The 17,397-nt window shown below is 44.9% G+C and overlaps 1 protein-coding gene across 1 annotated transcript in view; it reads left to right on the forward strand.

Annotated features, from left to right (window-relative positions):
• Positions 1-17,397, forward strand: part of LRRC1 (leucine rich repeat containing 1) — a 239,647-nt gene that overhangs the window by 169,917 nt on the left and 52,333 nt on the right. Inside the window, exons 6-7 of the mRNA XM_040349833.1 lie at positions 791-854; positions 7,641-7,715. Coding sequence (XP_040205767.1) covers positions 791-854; positions 7,641-7,715 — 139 coding nt within the window. The remainder of the gene's footprint in view (positions 1-790; positions 855-7,640; positions 7,716-17,397) is intronic.

Below are 17,397 nucleotides of genomic sequence, written 5' to 3' on the forward strand. Positions count from 1 at the left end.
AACAGCAGTGACATCGGCAGATTTCAGCCCGTTCTCTGCTGAAAACGTGTCGCAGGAGTGCAAAACTAATTGCACTCCTGTGATTCATAGGCGAAGTACAGCCAAACAAGCTTTGGCTAGACAGCTGGTTTTGCCTCTCCATGAGCTGCTGAGAGCTTGAGCCAACCGCTCCCACCACTGGAGCCTTGCTCTCCAGTGAACGATGGAGGGGCAGAGCAGAGAGCCAGGTACTGACCTTAATCTCAGCTCAAGCTGAGCGATCAGAGGTCTTTGCCTAGTTCTTGATCTTGGAGGCGATAGGGGGGACACAGATACAGCATTGGATCGATGCTGCATCCATCTAGGTGAGTAGAATTTTTATTTTATCAATTGCTGAACTTCTTTTTAAATGTTTTGGGCAGCTAAAATATATTTTATAAGGGATTTTAAAGTATTTAGTTAACGCCCATCATCATTTTGCAGGGCTTGTCTGTATCTATCATTGGATTATTGCATTTAATATAACATATGACACACTATAAGAAGATGTTAAGTATTTTTAAACTGTCACACCCAGGTGTCAGTCATGTACTGTACATACACATCAGACAAATTACCGTATTCACCCTTTAGATCCAAGCTTTATAGTATGACTTCTTTTTAACAGCACTTGATGTAACAAGCACTCCATGGAACCTTTCACACAAGCAACATTTTGTTCTGAGATAAACGCCAATTATAGTACTTTGTCTGCTGAAAAATGGTCCTTTGTTCGTCTTCGTACTGACCTACTGTTCCCTATTTTTGGCAGGTCTCTTTCCCAGCTTCATAGACTTGAAGAACTTGATTTAGGAAACAATGAAATCTATAACTTGGTAAGAGATTATATGTTTATGGCTATACCACTACAACCATTTCTGATGTATGCTTTAATGAAATTACATCACTTTTAAATGAGAACAGTATTTATCTCATAGCTTAATTTTGGTGCTGTTATGCCTAAATTTACCTATTTACTGTTTACCAATGACACTGCCACTTCATGTGAACATGGGTCCTTTTTTGGGCATCTACTAAGTTTTTAGTTGAAAGCTACCAGTGCCATGTTTTGAAAAATGCCATTAATTAAGGCTTGCCAGACAGTGAATTTTTAACTGTACCCCTTCTTGAACTCACTGCAACTTCTTGTATTTAAAAAAGGGTATTTAAAGCGGAGCTCCACCCTAAAGTGGAACTCCCGCTGATCGGAACCCCCCCCCCCCTCCGGTGTCACATTTGACACCTTTCAGGGGGGTGCAGATACCTGTCTAAAGACACACAGTCTCGGGTAGACTGCGGGCATTACGTCATCTCCCCCCCTCCCCCGTTGTGTGCTGGGAACACTCGGCTCCTAGTACACAGCGGGAGCCAATCAGCAGGCGCAGCACAACTCGCCCATGCGCCGTAGGGAACCGGGCAGTGAAGCCGGAGCACTTCACTTCCTGGTTCCCTCACCGAGGATGGCGGGGGGAGCAGCAGAGTGACGAGTCACAATCAACACATGTTAAAATGCCCCTCCCTTCCCCCTGCACCTCAGTTTTTGATTGTGTTTCCCGGCAGGAAAAGGTTTGTTATTTTTTTTGTCAGACCTGAAGTCAGTAACTGATGGTCTCCCCCCTCGGAGCTGGACGCCAAGGCCGGGGAGGGTTGAGTGTTTAGCCAGGACTCAGTCCCTTCTCAGGGGGGAGGGTTCCCAATGACCAATGGTATTCCCCGGTGAAGGGCTTCCCGGGCACAGGGGTGTTTCTTGGAGCTCTTGTGGGTACATGTCTCCCCACCAACCTTCCACCCAGTGCCGGTATTTTGGGGATGAAGGAACCGGAGTGCCAGCAAGAGTCCAGGTTGCTGGAGGAGGAAGGCTGCCATTTTCAGGCAGTGCAGCTCCATTGGGAACGCTGAAAACACTCCTAGGCAGGAGTGAGCGTTCGCCGGGTGGAGCAAGATGGCGCTGCTTCAATTTCCGGGTGGCACTGCTTCCGGTCCACCCCAAAATGGGGGACCCGGACACAAGAGGCCAAAATGACACTACTCTGGGCGCGACTCCAGCAAAATGGCGCCGATCTGCTTCCTGTTCATAAAAATCCGGTGGAGCCAGACGGAGGTCCCACAGGCCCCTCTCACTTCTGGATCCTCACAGCAGAGCTCCTTTGAAGTCATATTCAGCTGGGACCTGGAATGGAAGGAGAGAAGGACACAGCCGTGGCTCTAACCCAGGAGGGGACCATGAGTGGTGAGTCTTTCCTCTGTTTGACAAGGGGTGGGTTAAGGGGGGGTCTTACAAACACCCCTTGGGGGGGGGGCAGGAGAGAGTACAGACGGCTAAAAATGAGTGCTGTCTTGTCTTTTGTCTCCTTAGAACCCAGTGGATCTGCTCAAGGGGCCCACAAGGCTAAAGACAAAAATCCCCCTCCCCTAGAACAAAAAGGTGTGGGAATTGCAATGAAAGGCTTCCACCGGAGCATGCAAAACCTTTTTGTTACAGGTGCATACATAAATTGTCGGGTAAGGAAACCTCACAGGTTATGAGGGACTTCCTTACAGTTCAATCAGAGATGCTGACTACACTCCAGTCCCTTAAGACAGTTATTGCATCTAAGGAAGAACCTAGCACTAGTGGCAGAGAGGTTCTGTCTTCTAGGGTAGGTACTTTATCTCTAGGGGACACATCTGACAAGGGTCAGAGAACCCTGCAGAGGCCTCCCTCTTTTATTGCTTCAGGAGTAGATGAGTTTGAAGACCCAGAGGAGTCAGGGGAAGACTCATTAGAGGAGGGTAAAGACTCAGACTCTGAAAGCAAGGACATTGACAGTCTCTTGGGCATCTCTTTCCCGTAGAGGACATGGGAGAGTTACTCAAGGCAATATATGCTTATGCCCGGAATAAGATGTATAGAGGATTAGGGAAACCCCAGTCCAGGGTATTCCCAGTACACCAAACCCTTAAGGAAGTAATTCTGAGGGAATGGAAGGACCCGGAAAAGAAGGTCCTTAAGCTAAACACCTGGAAGAAAAGGTTTCCATTTGGGGAGGAAGAAAACGTTTTTCAAAACCCCCAAATTAGATGCAACCCTTTCTCAGGTCTCGAAAAATCAGATTTGTCCTTTTGAGGACTCGGGTAGCATTAAAGATCAAATGGATAGGAGGGCTGAAACAATTTTGCGCAGAGCATGGGATGCCAATGTTGCAGCTATGGCTCCTGCGTTGGCATCTGCCTGTGTAGCCAGGCATGTGAATGCCTGGCTAGGCAGACTTTCCGGCCATGTTTCTAGAGGGGACAATTCCGAGGAGGTTATAGACTCTCGAAATACAGTAGGTGCACGCGATATTGTGTCAATCTCACTCCCTTTCTCGGCGAGATTGAGCACCTACGAGCCCCATCGCGGGAGCCAGCGCCGAGCTGGCCAGCCGCGATGGAGACAAAGCCGTCATAGAAGCGACGGGAGATCCGACTTGGATTCCCGCCAATTCTACACGTGTGCGGCGTTTGAGGGGGAAGTCCCCGCCGGATTTTAAATAAAAATTCGGCATGGGTTCCCCCCTCAGGAGCATACCGGGCCCTTAGGTCTGTAATGGGTTGTAAGGAGAGCACCCCCTACGCCGAAAAAACGGCATAGGGGGGTCCCCCTACAATCCATACCAGACCCTTATCCAAAGCACGCTACCCGGCCGGTCAGGAAGGGAGTGGGGACGAGCGAGCGCCCCCCCCCCCCTCCTGAGCCGTACCGGGCTGCATGCCCTCAACATGGGGGGGTCGGGTGCTCTGGGGCAGGGGGGCGCACTGCGGCCCCCCCACCCCAGAGCACCCTGTCCCCATGTTGATGAGGACAGGGCCCCTTCCCGACAACCCTGGCCGTTGGTTGTCGGGGTATGCGGGCGGGAAGCTTATCGGAATCTGGGTGCCCCCTTTAATAATGGGGCCCCCAGATACCGGCTCCCCACCCTAAGTGAGTATGGGGTGCATCGTACCCCTACCCATTCACCTGCAAGAAAAGTGGTAAAAACACAAATAAACCACACAGGGTATTAAAATATTTTATTAGTCTGCTCCGGAGGCCTCCCCTGTCTTCTTTAGCTCTTTTACCAGGGGAGGCTTCTTCTTCCGATTTCCGGGGGTCTTCTCCTGCTCTCCGGGGTCTTCACCGCTCTTCTGTGACGTCTTCTCCGCTCCGGGGGTCTTCTCAGCTCTGGGGGGGTCTTCTTCTATGTTCGCCGCTCTCCGCTCTTGACTCGGCGCACCCCGGTTCTTCCTCCCGCTGTCCGGTTCCTTCTCCTTCATGTACCCCATATCCATTCACTTAGGGTGGGGGGCCGGTATCTGGGGGCCCCCTTATTAAAGTCCATAACTCAGAGAGAGAGAGAAATAATTTTGCCCCTGTACAAATCATTAGTAAGACCTCATCTGGAATGTGCAGTTCAGTTTTGGGCCCCAGTTCTCAAAAAGGATCTCGGTGAACTGGAGAAAGTGCAGAGAAGGGCAACCAAACTGATAAGAGGAATGGAGGAGCTCAGCTATGAGAAAAGATTAGAAGAACTAAATGTATTCACTCTTGAGAAGAGGAGAATAAGGGGGGAATATGATCAACATGTACAAATATATAAGCGGTCCATATAGTGAACTTGGTGTTGAGTTATTCACTTTACGGTCAACACTGAGGACAAGGGGGCACTCTTTACGTCTAGAGGAAAAGAGATTTCATCTCCAAATACGGAAAGGTTTCTTCACAGTAAGAGCTGTGAAAATGTGGAACAGACTCCCTCCAGATGTGGTTCTAGCCAGCTCAGTAGATTGCTTTAAGAAAGGCCTAGATTTTTTCCTAAATGTACATAATATAACTGAGTACTAAGATTTGTAGGTAAAGTTGATCCAGGGTAAATCCGATTGCCTCTCGGGGGATCAGGAAGGAATTTTTTCCCCTGCTGTAGCAAATTGGATCATGCTCTGCTGGGGTTTTTTGCCTTCCTCTGGATCAACTGTGGGTATGGAGTTGGGTGTATGGGATTGTATCGTGTTTTTTATTTTGTTTGTTTATATTGTTTGTGATTGAACTGGATGGACTTGTGTCTTTTTTCAACCTGACTAACTATGTAACTATGTAATGTGACAGCCGTTTCCTATATAAGTCTGGCCTTGGAAATTCTGAGTTGGGCCGAAGGGGTCCTTCAGTCCATGTCGGCGGTCCACATAAAAGGGACCACCAATGTGGTGGCAGATTTCCTGAGCCGACAACCCATCCACCAGGGGGAATGGGAACTAAACCAGAGCGTATTCCTTCAGATGTGTCACAAGTTTGGATTTCCGGAGAGAGACCTTTTCGCACGCAGAGGGAACAAAAAGGTGGAGTGGTTTTTCTCTCACCAGAGAGGGAGGTTCAGAGGGACTAGATGCTCTCACTCAGAACTGAGACGGTCACCTAGCATATGCTTTCCCTCCACTAGCTTTGATTCCTTGGGTTCTACAAAGGCTGGCCAACTCAGAGTGCAAGCTCATTCTGATAGCCCCTTGGTGGCCCAAGAGGACTTGCTTTGCGACACTAAGGAAATTGTCAGTTGCTCCTCCTTTTTTCTCTCCCACCCAGGCGGGATCTCCTTCTACAGGGGCCAGACATTCACCTTGACCCGGGGTTCTTCAAATTGATGGCGGGGCTCTTGAGAGGGAGATTCTCAGAGGCAAAGGATGTTCCGATAGAGTGATTGAAACCCTCCAAGATAGTCTTAAAACCGTCACTCGGAGGATATATTCAAAGATTTGGAATACTTTTTCTCACTGGTGTCAGGATAGAGAAGTATCTAGTCCTTCGGTACCAGTGATACTCAAATTTTTACAAGCAGGCGTGGACAAAGGAATTGCCACGAATACCCTGAATGTGCAGATGGCTGCTCTATCTGTATTTTTGGACCCGAGGCTCACGCTAGAGCCCCTGATTAGGAGATTCCTAGTAGCTAGGGAGAGGTTAACCCCCATAAAGGTTAAGATTCCCTCCATGGAATCTAACTTTGGTCTTGGAGACGTTGACAAAAGCGCCTTTCGAACCAACTCAGGATATCTCCATAAAGTTTATAACACTTAAGTTAGCTTTTTTACTGCCCATCACAACAGCCAGAAGATTAAGTGACCTGCGGGCCTTATCGAGTAAAGACCTTTTTCTGTTGATACTGGAAGATAGAGTGGTGCTGAGGCAAGACCCACTTATTCTTCCCAAAGTCTCATCACAGTTTTATGGGTCTCAGGAGATAATTTTGCCTTCCTTTTGTGAAACCCAAAGAACAAAGAGGAAAAAATTTAGTTTTTAGATGTCAGGAGGTGTTTGCTGACATACTTGGACAGAGTGAAGGACTTCAGAAAGTCGACTCACCTTTTTAGTTTTATTTAGCGGCCCTAGGAAGGGAGGGCAGGCATCTAAATCTTCAGTGGCTAGGTGGATTAGGCAGACTATAGGTATAGCTTATGAGCAGTAAGGTTCCCCAGTACCAGATACCATTAAAGCTCATTCAACAAGATCTTTGGTGACCTCTTAAGCAAAATGAGTGGGGGCCTTAATAGAACAGATCTGCCGAGCAGGACACCTTCTTAAAGCACTATAGAGTGGAACTGCTATTGCCTCAGGATCTGACGTTTAAAAGGAAGGTCTTACAAGCGGTGGTCCAATCCTAAGGTAGGCCTTGAATTTCTTGTCCGTCCTCTCAGGTGTGCCGTCCTGGAAAATGACTAAAGAAAATTGACAGTTACTTACCGATAACTGCTTTTCTACGAAATCTTCCAGGACGGCAGGCCTACTTCCTACCTCTGATTTAATGTAAGCACTACAGGGAGAGTTTCCCTCTGGGACTTGGAAAGCCTATTACTTTGGTAGAATCAAGGTGCTGGGGGAAGGAAGGGGCCTTTTAACATCATGTGGTGTTTGTGTTTCCTGTCAGGTGAACCAGTCATCCCTCATGTGTGCCGTCCTGGAAGATATCCTAGAAAAGCAGTTACCGGTAAGTTACTGTCAATTTTTTAGTTGTATAGCTCTACTGCGCATGCTGATAAACTAGCACTGGTAGTGTCTGCCTGTAGCGCTCTCTCTGTATAGCATGGCATAATGCATTCATGTTTGCGATGGGGCTATCAGACACTTCTCATCTGTCACCTCGCTTTTGATTTTTTTTTACCAGGAGACATTGCCCAGAACAGTTTTTTTATCTGGTATATTTTCACGGTTGCGTTGGACTTCTAAATATATATTCCTTCCCCTAAAAGATGCCGACAAACCGAAAGACATAATGTTCACAGGATTCTGATAATTTTATTCAAAATAATTAAACCCTTTAGTTTAGTTTTGCCTAGTGTACACATTTATTGTCACTTTCTATGTGACTCAACAGTAAAAATGTGTGTGGGGCAATCTTCTAATTTTTTTTTTTTTTTTTTTTTTTTTTTACAGTATGTAACTGAATACTCTAATGGCATTACGATTTTGATAGCAAAAACATAAGGACATTGGTTTGCAGGAAATAAAGACTGTAATGTGCATTAGAAATGTAGAGAATTTTATGCTGAAGTGCTTGCTCTCCTATGTAAATTTTGCATTGAATCGACTTGGATTTATTTTTATTTCTAATGAAATATCCTGTGTTGGATTTCAGCCAGAATCTATTGGATCACTACATAAACTTAAGGACCTCTGGCTGGATGGGAACCAACTGGCAGAATTACCTCTGGTATGCATATACTTTTAAAATAAACTCGGAAATTCCACTCTTGCTCAGAACACTAATAGGTTTTGTTATGCTGTAGTCAACTGACAGTAATTTATGTAACTCTTTATTAGTTGCAGTGCATCTAAGAAAATGCATCCAAATTTCTACACAAAAACTAATATAAGTCTCCAATAATAAACATTGTGGTAATTATTATAAAAGTAAGAATTAAGCAAAAAGTAAGGCCTTAGGGTTCTGCTAAAAGCTTTTCTCCTAGCAGGAGAAGAGCAGATTCCTAAACATGCCTAAAAATTCATTTAGTTGGCCAGAATATGAATTTATTCTGGCCACTGAAATGAATGAACGCTAAAGTGCTTAGGCGCATTTACACGTGCTTGGAAAAAAAAGACAGTCCACTACTCCCCCCCCCCCCCCCCCCCAAAAAAAAAGCATTGTAAGAAACATAACAAAAATATATAAATTGTAAAAAATAATATACAAAACTACTGACACAGACTACGCCTCATCAATGCTGCATATTGGTGCCACTGTCACACCACATTAAAAAAAGTATCGGTAATCGGTATCGACGAGTACCTGGTCTTAAAGTGGTATCGGTGCAACCCTATTAGACATTTGTGAATAGTCATGATTGTTATTGTGAATGATTGCTAGGTCAATAAGCGATCTGTTGGCGGTGATTTGTGATTAGTTTAACTACGTGGCTAAATCGGTTGTAAACCACTGGACTTTTTTTTTTCCTTTTTTTTTTTTTTATGTACCTGCAAGGTAATGTCATAGTGTGCTAGTATCGCATACTAGCACTTTGGGTAAACTTGCCTTTAAACAAAGCTCTGTCGGCGCTGCAGGTGGTCTCATCTTCACCAGTCTTGCTTCTGGACTGCGGCTCTGTGACTGGCCGGAGCCGCGATGACGTCACTCCCACGCATGCTGCCTTTCACGGTACAGGTCTCTGAAGAAACGTCACAGGTGACCGTTGCTTCAGAGCGTATGCACCAGTGATGTCACAGGTCACATGTTGACTAAATATCTCCTAAACTGTGCATGTTTAGGAGATCTGTACACTATCTATAGATAAGCCTTATTATAGGCTTACCTATAGATAAAAGCAAGAGATGGAAGTTTACTTCCTCTTTTATTAAACCTATTGACAATCGCTTTCCATCTGCTGGCAGTTAGATGGTCAGTGAGCTGAAATATCTTTGTGCAGTCATTGTCGTTTTATTGGTAATAGAACAGTGTGAGCGTGACCAACCATGTGTCACACAGTGGTGAAGGTGGCTGGGGTCCAAGTAGGAATAGATGGTGGGTGTTGCTGTGATGTGTAACACTTTTTCTTTATCGTACATCACGGGACACAGAGCTGCATATTCATTACTATGTGGGTTATAGAGTCTACCTTCAGGTGATGGACACTGGTGTAATCAATTAAACAGGAAGTTCCCTCCCTATATAACCCCTCCCCTACTGGGAGTTCCTCAGTTTTTTCATCAGTGTCTAAGGTGTTGGTCACGAGTTAACATGTGCTCTTAGGAGCTCCACTGGAGGGATCCATGCTGGATGTAAAAAGCCTCCATACATCCGGATCCGTCCAAGGTGCTTCATAGCCAAAGTGGACGGTACCCGGGCCTCGGTACGAAGAACGAGGTTTAGCCTATAATGCCTCTCTGCGGAGGGCTGGATCCTGGGTTCCAGAACTTTGTGCCTTCTAAGGACCAAATGTTTTTTCTGCTGCCAGGGTGCTATATAGGTCCAGGGGTGTGGTGTTCCTGCCATGGACCCCGGTCCCTGAAGGTCTAGGACTATACCCACGGTGAAGGGGGAAGATTGGGCCTCTTGCTTGGCAATACCCTGCAGCGTGGAAAGGTAAGAGAGGGACCTACGGGACTTGGTTCGACAGTAGGTCTTCTGTAGGGGACTATGGGTCTCGCCTATATTATGTTTTTATGCATGGGCAATGTAAACCACAATGTCTTTTGAGACGGGATGGCTCAGGGCACCCATATACCTCCGCTAGCCGGCATGTAGCCTGGGCCACTATGTCTGTTCAGACAGGATGGCTGTAGTACCCATATATCTCCCCTTGAAGGGGCTGGTACATAAAAAAAAAAAAAAAAAAAATGCCCTTAATCCTATGCAAAGCATTGTCTTCCATGAGTAGCTGCAAGTCTTATCTGTTTTTCCACTACTATGGGCAGTAAAAGACATGCCTGATGTTTTCGCTTACCATGCTTTCCAAAGACGGAAGCTTAAGTGTTAGCTGGTCTATTGTGCGTCCCACTTCCTCAGCTTCAGGCTCTACCATGTCGCACGTGCTCACCGGCTCAGTGCAGTCGCAGAGAGGGCTCTTCAAAAAGGCCCAGACGTCAGAGCTCTGTAAAGCTAGGGGGACACAAACGCAAGCACCTTGTGTGAGTTGGATACAGATTCATCTAAGACGCCTACTCCGCATCTAGCTGTGCAGATTAGCAGGCATTGTTGCTGCCAGACTATGTTCAGCTGTTGATGCACCTGGGTTAAGCTCCTCTGCTTTTAGCTTAGGACTTTGGTCTCCCCATTGAATAAGGTCAGGGGTAGGAATATAAAAAGGAATCGCCACCTGAACCTGGTGGCCCCTTATTCTCCCCTGTAGAGACAGCTCACAGATTGAGCCATCAGACCTGTCAGGCAATCAATGCAGCCTCCCCCAACATTGCAGCCACTCTGCATGTGTTTTGTTTTTTGCATCACATTTGTTGTTCTACAAGAGGTTAACTGCTATGTTCGCAGCATCCTCACAAGAAGCAAAAAAAAAAAAAAAAAAAAAGCAGGGTGTGTCCCTCTTCCTGCTTTAATCCTTAAACAAAGGGATTAGAAGAGCTGGGGATGAAGGTTCACTGTCAGAGGACAGGAGACAGGAGCTGCAGCCTAACGAGGAGAAGCTATCAATAGCTCTACAGGTTCTGATTGCACCTGCAGTCTTTTCAGAGATTCATGCTGCATATAATTTCCCTCTGCCTACTCGGCCAAAGCCTCTATCTTCTCCTTAGAGTGTAAAGAGAGGTTTTCCTATAGGTGGCTAGTAAGACCTCCATATGGTCCTCAGCCTGGTGTCGGCTTCAGGCTAACCAAATGCACATCTGAGGGATGCACAGTTGCTGGTACACATTGCTAACGTCTCTTAATTGAGGAAACGCACATCTACAGAGGATAACTTCCTTTTTACCAGTCCGCATGTTGCATAAGATACATGAGTTTGGAATGCATGTGGGATAAAAACAAGTAACAAAGCATGTTTTATTGTGGATCGCATAAGGATACATGTTTCTGTCTGTATGGTGTTGCATGTTTCTTAGAGTTGCATAGAAATGCTTGAGTGCATAAAGATGCTAGTTACCTGATCACTCAAGTCCTGGATTACCCAAGGATATTGGGTCACACAGAGAGACTTGTTTCCACAGAAAGGCCTAAAATCGCATAAAGACGTTTGTATGTATAAAAATGCTGGATCACACACACATGGTTACCTGATCACCCAAATCCTTGATTACCCAAGGATGTTTGGTCACACAGAAGTGGTTTGTTTCCACAGAAATGCCTAAAATCGCATAAAGTTGCTTGGATGCAAAAAAGATGCTGCATCACACATGGTTACCTGATCATCTGCGTCCTGGATTACCCAAGGATATTTGGTCACACAGAGAGGCTTGTTTCCACAGAAGTGCCTAAGTTCGCATAAAGATGCTTGTATGCATAAAAATGCTGGAATCACACATGATTACCTGATCACCCAAGTCCTTGATTCCCCAAGGATATTTTGGTCACACAAAGAGGCTTGTTTCCACAGAAATGCCTAGAATCGCCTAAAGAGGCTTGAAGGCATAAAAATGCTGAATCACACATGATTACCCGATCACCCAAGTCCTTGATTACTCAAGGATATTTTGGTCGCACAGAGAGGCTTGTTTCTACAAGAATGCCTAAAGATCGCTTAAAGATGCTTGAATGCAAAAATAAGCTGGATCACACATGGTTGTCGGATCAACAGCGTCCTGGATTACCCAAGGATACTTGATCACATAGAGAGGCTTGTTTCACAGAAATGCCTAAAGTCGCATTAAGATGCTTGAGTGCATAAGGATGCTGGATCGCACAGGGGTGCTTGGTCACACAAGAGTCCTTGGTCACACAAGGGTTCTTGTCCGCACAGTAGTGCTTAAAATGCATAAGATGTTGATCGCATGGAAGATGCTGAATCGCATAAGGATGCATGATTACTTTAAAGTTGTACATGGCGGCCTAATTAAGCAATACAGGATTCCTTGTGTTTGCATAGAAATACGTGTCTGCATGGGTTCATGTTGCACATTGTTGCATAACACGTTTATATCGCATGCTTGCTTGCAAGATGCTTGTTCCAGAGCACACATGCTATATGCATGTTTTTTCTTAAAACATATTTATATGAATTCATGCTTCCAGGAACACACGCTGCCATGTACACACACTTCCATTGAGGCATATGGCTTTAACACTTGCCACATACACACATGGGGAGCCAGTTGCATATGTGTTTATTTACTTGGGTCTGCAGAGGTTGTCTGCGTTTCGCAGGGGAACAGCACTATCTCCAGTTGGTGGTCTTGCCCTTTTGGGTTAGCCTCCGTGCCTGGGTTGTCAGGGTGCTAGGGCCCGCCTCTAGCAGGTCTGTAGGCCCAGGGTATAGCAGTAATGGCATACCGAAGCAAACTCCTAAGGGTGTCCAGCATGGTCAAGTATCTGGAACTCTAAAGATACATTCTTTCATTTGACAAGAAGCTGGGTATGTTTGGCACAGTCCAAAAAGGAGAGTTTTGGCCTCAGACAAGACCATCGCTATAAGAAAACTGGTCTATGTGGTCACGGCAAGGAACAGTTCCTTACTTTTGGCCTTTTGATTAAGGCACTAGGGAAGATGCTGGCTTTATTCAAGACAGTTCCCTATACTAACTTTTATTCAGGGCTGTTATAAACAGTATTTTGTCGGCCTAGAAAGAGTGGATCTTGACCTAGCATTATCCAAAGAACCCGGTCCCAGAGATATGCTGGAATTCCTCTTGGTGATTCTTAACTAAAAGGGTTTGCCAGGTCAGGAAGAGACCATGGCCCAGGGGAAGTAGTCAAGCTCCAAGGGAGCCTTATCTGTCAGCTAGAGCTACCGATGGAGCATCTGGCTTAGGGGCCTGAACGTTCAGGTGGCAGGTTGGTTCTGTCAGAGTACAATCAGACTATGCCATACTAGTGATTTACTTAATTTACCAAGGAGGAGCTTGTGCCTTGCTTATTGGCATTCGTCATTTCATGAAATGCAGAATTGGCAGGCGATTCGCTGGAGCCGTCAACAAGTGTCTCCGGGAGAATGACCTCTACACCCCGACTGTTTTCCTGACCAAATGTCACAGAAATAGTACCCTGTACATAAGATGTATTGGCGTCCAGGCTCAACAATTGATTGAACAGCTTGGGGTCAAGGATAAAGGATCCACCCGCATGCGGGGCAGATGTGTTTTTAATCCGAGGGGGGGACCAGTTGTCACTGGTTGTGTCTCTCCCCCCAGTGCCGCGACTTTTGTGGCTTCTATGCAACATTTAGAGGAGAACGGAAGCTGGCCTGATTACTCCGGCATAACCCTGACGACCTCTCGGTGCAGGAACAGTAAGGGTGGTAGTAGAGGACCCACAGTCCCTTACATCTTGTCCAGGCCTACTTTGCAGGGGGTATTACATTCTGCCTTGCAACAGGTGAATTAATGGTCTGGCTATTATAGACCACATTCTCGAGGATCGGGACTTTCAGAATCAGCGGCAATTCCCTTGATTCATACAAGAGAGCTGGCCTCCAGGACCAGATAGCCTACGGTCTGGAAGGCCCATGTTCCTGGTGTGAAACCAGATGGTGGCATCCGTGGAAGTTTGTCAAAGGTAAAATTCCTGCCTTCCTACATTTGGAAAGGAGACGGAGCTAGCCTTAAGTTATATCAAGGATCCGATCTCGGCCTTGCTTCCAAAGGTCGATTACTTCACACTCTTTGGTCCGGGCTGTTATGCACGTCACCCCTTGTATAAGTCCACCAGTTAGGTCGCCCTTGTGCTCGGAGGATTGGCTCTAGTTTTGTCGGCTTACAGGGTCAGCTCCTTGGGCCGATGCACCATATTTCCCTTCATCCTTTAACGCGGGAATTGGTGTTCTTGGTTGTGGTAGCCTCCAAGAGTTTCAGTATTGGCAACTTTCTTGGTATAGAGCCATACTCAATTATTCTTACAAGTAGAGTGATTTTCATCCTCACCCAACCTTATTTACTAGAAGGATCTAGTATTCATTTGAATCTAGATATTCTTACCTTCCCTTTTTTCAAAACCTTGTTTCACGGAAGGAAAGGTTATTGCTTTTCTCTCAATTGAGATGAGAGCAGTTAAATACCTATCTGAAGGTTTCAGATATAGAAAGCTGATGTTTTTATTGGGCTGCCAGAAGACCCTAGATGGGCAGGCAGTGTTCAGGTCAGCTATTAAAATGGTTACACTCTCTCTCTCGTTGGAGTAAGAAGGGTCTAGGCCTATCTGAAGCGGCTGCTCGGATACGGAAAACTGATGTTGTTGCGCTACCAGGAGGCCCCAGGAAAGGGCAGGCAGCGTCTAAAATCAACTGTTTTTAAGGTTGATTCATCAGGTTATTATTCAGGCTTGTGGTTAGAGTAGGATTCCCCCTGTTTTTTTGTGGGGGTGCTCCCTACCAGGATGGTAAGCGCTTTATGCGCAATGCATTTCCAAGCCTTTATGACGCAGATTTTCAAGGCCACAACTTGGTCATCTGTGCCTACGTTCACTAACTCCTATCAGGTGAACATAAGACGGCAAGAGGATGCAGCTTTTTGGCGCAGTATGCTGCAGGCAGCATTATAGGTCCTCACGTCTGATGGCGGTCTGCGTTGTTGGTGTCTCCCTCCCCTCAGTAAGCATTGCTTTGGGACATCCCACATAGTAATGAATATGCAGCTCTGTGTCCCGTGATGTACGATAAAGAAAATAGGATTTTTATAACAGCTTACCTGTAAAATCCTTTTCTTGGAGTACATCACGGGACACAGAGCTCCCACCCCTCTTGTTTGGGGATATTGGGACACTTATTGCTTTGCTACAAAAACTGAGGAACTCCCAGTAGGGGAGGGGTTATATAGGGAGGGAACTTCCTGTTTAATTGATTACACCAGTGTCCATCACCTGAAGGTAGACTCTATAACCCACATAGTAATGAATATGCAGCTCTGTGTCCCGTGATGTACTCCAAGAAAAGGATTTTACAGGTAAGCTGTTATAAAAATCCTATTTTTTCAGTTTATACATTTTTGAATGAGGTGCATCAAGATTGTGCAGAATTTTAACCAATTCAGCCCCGGAAGGTTTTACCCCCTTCCCGACCAGAACACTTTTTACAATTTGACACTGCGTCGCTTTAACTGATAATTGCATGGTCATGCAATGCTATACTCAAACAAAATTTGTGTCCTTTTTTCCCCCCACAAATAGAGCTTTCTTTTGGTGCTATTTGATCATCTCTGCGGTTTTAAATTGTTTGCGCTATAAGCAAAAAAAAGCGACAATTTTGATATATATATATACATTTTAGGATTAAAGGATGACATCTAGGAGACTGACACTTTTTTGCCTGCTAGTTCCTTGGAACTTGGTTAGGTTTGGGAATTTTAACTAGTGTGTGTTTTTCCTTGCTGGAGGGCAATCCTATACCTGAGGACCTGCGGTGCAAGGATCTCTCCTCTTCTACTTCATCCATTGTGTGTTTTTGTGTTTTCTCTTATGCTGCATTTTAAAAATCCCCAAACAAGTCAAGTCCTCAGATTACCAGTCATCAGATGGGCAACTTTAACATGAGGAAGCAAAGCCATGCTCCTCTCCCAAGATGGCTGTCTTCCACACAGAGACCCTTTGTGAAACAAGTCCGTATTGGGGGCAAAAGTGGTTGCAGGCAGCCCACAGAGAATACTAGTGTTTTTTTTTTTTTTTTGCCCTCTGCTTGCTTTTTGGGGCACAACTTTTACAGTTGGGGTCCTCCTAACATCTTTTTATTTTTTTTTATTTTTTTTGAGCACAGCACCAGGCAAGACAACAAGGTTGAGTGACAATGCATGTAAAAAGGAATCAACCTTGCGACATGTTTGAAAAAAAAAATTTGTTTTTCTGAACTAGGCAAGGGGAATTCCTCGGCTCTACTGCCCTTAAATTGTTAAAACCGGTTTTAAATAGATCCCTGGGATGTAATATTTTTAGATTTGAGATGTTTGCCGATTCCCTATGAGATCTTACTGACATGGTTGTGTATTGATTTTTGGAGAATTATAGGATTAAGCTGTGATTCTATACTTTCTACGTAAAGGTAACAAATACCTGAGCAATATCAGTGAGAGTCTAGGGAGACAAAGGGCTTGATAGCTGGAAATGATGTGCAGCTGTGTGTGACCCCATGTTTACACAGCCTATGAACTGCTTCTGCACTAATCCATGTTAGACTCCATGGGACACTTTTATCAATTGTGTCATACACTTTTTTATACATACGTAATTTTTTAAAAATAGATTAAAGGGGGGGGGGGGGGGAAGCTGGCAGATTAAAGAGATCAATATTCTGTATTGCAAAAACAGATGCAGTGTGAAATTTATCTACAATTCCTCCATTTTAGCCACTTGCGAAGAGTGAGTTAAAAAATAAGTTCAGCTTTAAATAAATAAAAATAAATCAACCTATTTTTACAGTAAAAAATGTTTGGCGCTCATTACCATTGGATCATGGATGCAATGCCAGGCTCCTGCAGACTAGTCTTCCAGCTTCCTGCTGGAGCGCTGCAGTAAATGTCAATGTACTATGAGTGAAGTGATCACTGCCCTTAAATTCCATTGAGAACTACAAGTCCATCTGCCTATATGGTAGATGAGACTTGTAGTTCATTCACAGATCACTGTGAATGAATGATGCAGCTTTGAGGACAGAGCCCCACACAGCCATTCTGATTTCCAAACTGACGGCTGCTCCACAGGAGAAGAACCCCCACATACCATCATGGGTGAAGGGTCACAGGACCTGGGTGAGAGGGGGGTTACACTTTAAATATGGGTGGAACATTTTGCAAGGGTGTCATTAGCCTTTAAAAAAAAGTATTCCATGTAAGAGCTAAATATTAATAAACATGTATAAATGTTTAAACCATAGTTTGCTAAAAAGCATTCTCCAAATTCACACTGTACTGTATGTATGCTGATTCTAATACTGGGTAGATCAGTCAGTATTTAATGATTTTAAGTATATAAGGAGCTCATTGAAATTTTGTTGGATGTATTTGTAATGCGGAAAGAGAAGTGTACATAGTACGTTTATGCAGCTGACATGTGGTACTGTTCCATATATCCCTAGCTGTGTACGGTAATTATTAGACAAAATTTAATTAATTGAAATCGCTTTGTGGGATCTGTTTTCCCTTTGACATTAAGGGGTATATTTCTGTTAATCATGGTCAAAATAGAAATAATAAACATATTCGACAACAAAACTTGAATAAACAGTGTGAACACTTTTAATAGGCTTTCTGACATTTTAGACCGATAACATGACCTTTTGTAAAGGAGAGTGCTTGTTAGTAAGATGATGTTAAAG

Source organism: Rana temporaria, chromosome 4, assembly GCF_905171775.1.
Source record: "Rana temporaria chromosome 4, aRanTem1.1, whole genome shotgun sequence".
Classification (NCBI taxonomy): Eukaryota; Metazoa; Chordata; class Amphibia; order Anura; family Ranidae; genus Rana; species Rana temporaria.